Source organism: Sebastes fasciatus, chromosome 16 (assembly GCF_043250625.1).
Source record: "Sebastes fasciatus isolate fSebFas1 chromosome 16, fSebFas1.pri, whole genome shotgun sequence".
Taxonomy (NCBI): domain Eukaryota; kingdom Metazoa; phylum Chordata; class Actinopteri; order Perciformes; family Sebastidae; genus Sebastes; species Sebastes fasciatus.
Window position 1 is genome coordinate 16,549,640 of NC_133810.1, and position 6,186 is coordinate 16,555,825.

A 6,186-nucleotide genomic window follows, 5' to 3' on the forward strand; every position below is an offset into this window, starting at 1 on the left:
AAAAATTAAAATGACAGCAATACAGTTTGTAATATTTTTTAACTTCAGGTGTAATGCATGTCTAATTGCTAGAAATATTCTAACATTGCTGGATAGAGAGTATGTCATGGGGCCTGATGACTGTCATAATATTCAATTAGGGCAAAGTTTGTTTGTTGAGGATTTGTCCATCAGCTTATATATGTATATATTTTTAATTTTTTTCTTTCTTTTCCTCATAACACAATAAAATGAAATATGGATAAAACAAAATGGAGAGAAAAATAAATAAAATAAATAAAAAAATAAACAAACAAACAAACAAATAAATAAAGAAAACTTTTAAAAAGCCAACATAACTGGGCAAGATCAATATCATGTGACTGTGTGCTAGTGTAGAGGGGTGGTGGGGGTGGCTGGTTGTCAGTCAGGCTGCAAATCAAATTAAGGCAAGATTAAAAAGAATAAGATAAAATAAAGTAAAATAAATATAAATAGTGTCGATAGATAGAAGTAAAATAATGATGGATAAAAGGATGGTGTTTAATAGGGTGATGGATAAAAAGATGCTGTTTTAAAAGAGAATGATGGATAAAAAAGGATGATGTGGTTGTATGTGGTGTGTGGACTGTAACTGGAGTTAAATGTAATCATGGGTTGATATTGTTGAGAAATTTGTCTATCATCTTAATGTGTTATAGTCAGTGGCCAATCAAAAGGTGTTTTCTTGATTATACTTGACTCTGATTGGCTGTCTGTATTATAGGCCCGCCCACCAAGCACTACATAGCTAGGCTGGTTGTGTCTTGTTGGTTGTCTATCGAGCAAGAGCGACACAAACTTGAACGTCCTGACTGCAAAGATGGTGCTGAAAGCTGTCTGTGTGTTGAAAGGAGCCGGAGTTACCACCGGGACCGTGTTTTTTGAGCAGGAGGTGAGGCGTGCTACGTTATTTTCAGTGGATACAAATATCTAGTTAGTCTTTATAATGTAAAGTACCCGGATTTGACATGCACACTCCTGAGAGCGTTAGCTTTAGCTCGCTAATGCTAAGCTAGCTAAACTCTCCATTCAGACGCCGGTTAGATCAGCTAGCAGCTAGCAGCTAGCTTCTGATAGTTACATATGCATGACAACGCGTCGAAGCTCAGGTCAGATTTAACAAACCTCCGCTGGTTTTGCATAGATAACCTAACTATGCACGCTTATCCAATGCAACATAACGTCAGCCTGCCAATATAATGGCATATATATATTATTACTAATATATATTAGTACCAATATAACCTCCCAAAACAAACAATGGCTTCCCATTAAAGTAATAACCTTTGATCGCTGTAAGGCCTGTGTTTAGTTAATGATCAACAGCGTGTGTTTTGAAAACGCCTGTTGCATAAGAGCAGCGTTTACAATGTCTAACAATCTAACATCACCAGTCAGTCTGGTCTGGTGTGGTTAGTTAGCTGAACGACACAGAGTCAGTTTGCAGCTGAAAACGAAGTTGCAGTCAAAAGCTGCACTAATCATTGGTAGCATTTAAAACAAGAGCAAACCCGTAGCCCACTTACTTTAATGACATTTTTGCTGAGTCACTGCCTGCCCTAGTTCTTGTTGGCTCTGCCTTGACTATCTGGCCTTGTTGATAAGGGTAAAGAGTGGGGCTGGGCAGCCATGTGCTGAGAGTGAGTGTAGATCTTGACTAGATAGGTAGATAGATAGATAGATGGATAGATAGTAACTTTATTGAAATTCAAGTTTCCAGCATCACGGTTCCATAGTGCAAAACATGTTAGTAAAAAAGTTAGTAGTGCAAAGTACAAAAAAATATACCAGATATAAAAATACAAGGAGATGAAGAAAACTGTTAAAACCTGAATATAGTGCAGGGTAACAGCTGTGATACAGGACTATTAAAAAAGTGAATATAGTGCAGAAGAGACTGTTAAAAATGAGTATAGTGCAGGGTAACTCCAGTAGCTTAGTCTATGAAAGTGCACTCTATGTATTACCCAGACAATGATTGCACTGACTATTGAAGGTCCCATGCCATCCCATGGTGATTTCACCACTTGACTAAATATTTTGTCCAAATTGGGTTATGGAGTTTAGTTGGCTATCCTATTTTGATGGAAATGCATGTGCATACAAACAGTGATACCAAGTGACTGCAGTTTTGGATAGCTGTCAACTCAAAGTCTTAGCATTTCATTTGAGTTTAAGTCCAAATGACATCAAATTGCAGTTTTGTCTCTTTTTGGGGAAAAAAAATCACAGACCAAAAGGGAAAAATGTGTTAAATTTTTTGGTGTCATGATAGTGGCCCCTAGTCCCCTAGTTTTTATTTTAAAGTGTCAGTATACACAGTAACAGCAGGAAGCACTAGAATCTCATACATACAGATTAAGCATAGCAAAAACATTAACAAAAAGCAGTGCCAAACATAAAAAAACGACAACAGAAATTAAATAAAACTAATATTAAAGAAAACGTGAGTATAACAATAAGTTCACTTAAAAACTTTGGAAATATTACATACATTCATTGTTTTCATAGCTTTTTTTGTTTTGTGAGGAAGAAATCGTTGATGCATATTGTTACATTTCCATCATAACTACAAAGAAATTAGGCTCTTTTGGGGTAAATTTACACTTGTGAATATGGAATTTTTGCGAAAAATAAAATTAGATTAATAAGGAAAAATGCATTACTGTCTTTGTCACTGTAATCATAGCAACCAGATATAATATTTCTATAATAAAGTGCAAAATCTGAGAATCTTTCCACAGCTCATATGTAAAGGTGGCCCCTAGTTTTGCATTCCTTCAACAGACTTCGCCTACGTAGATGGAGACCTTATGTCATAGGCAGCCAATCAAATCTTGCGCAAAGCAGTAATGTCAGGGTGCTTTCGTAAGCAGAGGACTGTCACATTGAGTCAGACAACAGCCTGCTGCATAACACAAGAGCCTCAGATTCTGAACAACACCATTATTTTTTCTGTCTCCTTATCTAACTTACAAACATGAACACGCCTCTTGTCCTGCACCATCGCTTTTTGAAAGAGCGTAGACGGTTTAAGCAGGGTGGGTGTTGCTGATAAAATAATTTTAATCCATCCTCAACGATTTTTCTCTACTTGCTGAACCAGTTTGCTGCTAACAGGAGCCTTTTAATGTTTTAGATTTGCTAAATCATCGGATGATTGAGTGAAATTGAAAGGAGATTAAGTCAAAATATTAAAAGCCACATATCTAATTGAAATGAGAAATACATTAGACTTTTCTCATTAAACTTTCCTTTTTATATTTTATGTTGTGTTACTAAATGACTGCCTGGGGGATGCAAATGTCATGGAGATAATCCTTGTTTTGGTTTCTTTAGCTTCAAGTCCTTCTAGCCACCTGGCTTTGACAGCTCTTGTGTCTTTTGTATTCTGATATATCTTGTTATCCTGATCTGTTAAGAATGATTCAGACCCGGTGAAGCTGACAGGAGAAATCAAAGGCCTTACTCCCGGTGAGCATGGTTTCCATGTCCATGCTTTTGGAGACAATACGAACGGTGAGTATCTGACAATAGTTTTATGTTAATTTATTAGGTTTCTAAAATTGCGGGGCTTGCAAATTAATATTATTACATTGTCTGGTTTTAGCTTACCTACACTCGGACTGAATCTGAGGGTTTCATGAAGATGTTTTTTTTCTGTGTTTTTTTCCCAGGGTGCATCAGTGCAGGCCCTCACTTCAATCCCCACGGCAAGGATCATGCCGGTCCTACTGATGAACTGAGGTGAGTCCAGTCTGAGGGAACAGTAATGAGCCATTACAATGTTCAGCAAATCCTGATGCCTCGTAATGCCCATTATAAACAGCTAATGCAAATAGTTTGTTGATCAGAATCCATAAACTCATGGATTCAGCACTAGACTTAAAGCTCCTTCACATAAGGAATTAGTGAATAAATTATGACTTTGTAAAATGTTCTACTGGAAGTTGCAATGGTTTGTTTGATTGAATAGTAAAGTCATACTCAATCTGGTTTAGCAACAACTCAGCAAAGTTTGCATACAGTCTGTGTGCAGTCTGATAACAAATGATGGCAAGTCACAGATAATGTTTTGTAGGCGGAACTAGCATAGATTTGATTGCTGTTAGTGCTCATGTGGTTTTTACTTAGATTAGTTTTATATATCACACTTTTTTTTTGCCTTTTTATTAGATGGCAATATGGGGAGAGAGAAAGAGGGAACAACATGCAGCATAGGTCCTTGCTGGAAATACTAAAAATTGAAATGAAATTGTATGTTCATAATAAAACATGGACAAATAAAAAAAAATTGCATTTTCTCAAACTGCACCAAGTTACAGGACCTTCTCTGAATCCCCTAAATCTCAAAATAAAAGGGCTCAAGGTTACTGGACAAATAAAATCCAACTGAAAAATAATTGGTGTACAAAACTATTGAGTGTTTCAACCTTTCACCTTACTGCCTGGTACGGTCACCTAAACTGTAGATATAAGAATAAACTCTCTAGGATTATGTCAATGGCAAGCAAAATAGTTGGTAAAGCCCTTGACTGAACTTTTTACAGAAAGGATGAGAGAGAAAGTGAAGAGTATCCTGGTAGATGGCTCCCATCCTCTCTTTAGGCAGTTTGAGCTCTTGAGCTCCGGGAGGCGCTATAGAGTCCCTCTGGCAAATAAAAATGTGTTCCAAAAGTCCTTCGTCCTTCATCCCAAGTGCCATCAATTGTCTTAACTCAACAAAATGACTGAGCAGATCTAAGCCACATACACTGACATGAACTGTTTAATGTGTACCATAACCTGTCTATATAGGCTCGTTGTTTTTACTGACTGCTTGTCTGTTTTTTTTAATGTTGTTTTCCAGTGTTTGGTGAGTCAAAGACAAATTTCCACCCCTGGTGGACAATAAAGATTTATTGTATTGTATTTATCCCACTTTATCTAACATGTTTTACTTTTCCAGAAGAAAACTGCTACAATATATCTATAACACACCTAATTTCATTTACATCAAAAATTTCTACACTATGCGATGCACAGGTCAGGGTTTTTAAATATCCGCACCCACCTGACCCATTATTAGAGCCAATCCGCACCGCGTAATCTGCAAAAATATGGGTTAATCAACCAGCCGAACCCAAACCGCAAAACCGCCAACTTTATGCATTCTAGTGACAGAGACATATGAGATTAATTGGCTGGTCACAGTCATGGCCGATGAGCTAACAACCGGCCGGTTTCAACAAAAGCAGTTGTACAAAAACTTTGGTGATGGTTTTGATGCAACTACTTTTTTTTTTTTATATAAATAGGCATGTTGGAGACCTGGGGAATGTGACTGCAAATGCAGAAAATGTTGCCAAGCTAGACTTCACGGACAAAGTAATCACCCTTGCTGGCCCGCACTCCATCATTGGCAGAACCATGGTGGTAAGGAAAAGTCTTTATTGCACCTGGAATTGAGCATCTAGGCTATAAACTGTTGATGATGACATTTCCAACTGTGCTTTCTGTCCTGTGTTTAGATCCACGAAAAGAAAGACGACCTGGGAAAAGGAGGCAATGACGAGAGTCTAAAGACGGGCAATGCTGGTGCACGTCTGGCCTGCGGTGTCATCGGCATCGCCCAGTAAACACTCTGCTAGAACTTGCAGCACTGGAAACAACTTTTCCCCCAAAGCACTTAATAAGACCAACATAGCTACTTAATGTGACGTTCGTCCTTTTCAATACTCTGTGGCATTTTATTGACTAGTCTAGAGAGTAGTTGAGCCATGCTTTACGTGGTCTGTTCCTCATAACAATTGTATGTATGGATTTATATGTCTGCTGATTTAGTTTTGGTCCCAAAGAATTGGTAACGCACAAGTAATAAACAGATGTACACAAGTTCTCAGTTAATCTGAATCATGTGTGATGATTCTGTCAGTTTGTGTTGTGTGTGTGTGTCTGTGCAGATAGTTGACAGTCTAAACAAAAAACAGGAATACAGGTAGAAACAAAAGTTTAGTATTTGAGCTTAAATGATAGACCTTTCTCCCAGTGGATATTTTTGATTCGTTAAACACAGGTGTCATATTAATAGTTGCATACCATTGTAGGTGTGCTAGTTCCCCCTGCTATGCTTCCTCAATGGTATGGCATACTGGCCCTCCTAAATAGGTGGAGCAATTGTTAGTG

At 37.7% G+C, this 6,186-nt stretch overlaps 1 protein-coding gene across 1 annotated transcript; it reads left to right on the forward strand.

The window, feature by feature from the left end:
• The first annotated feature begins 758 nt into the window (after nucleotides 1-758).
• sod1 (superoxide dismutase 1, soluble) lies at nucleotides 759-5,907 on the forward strand. The gene is made up of 5 exons (XM_074609970.1): nucleotides 759-913; nucleotides 3,444-3,540; nucleotides 3,699-3,768; nucleotides 5,319-5,436; nucleotides 5,532-5,907. The coding sequence occupies exons 1-5, from the start codon at nucleotides 842-844 to the stop codon at nucleotides 5,637-5,639; spliced, it is 465 nt and encodes a 154-aa protein (XP_074466071.1). The 5' UTR covers nucleotides 759-841; the 3' UTR covers nucleotides 5,640-5,907.
• Nucleotides 5,908-6,186: the final 279 nt, after the last annotated feature.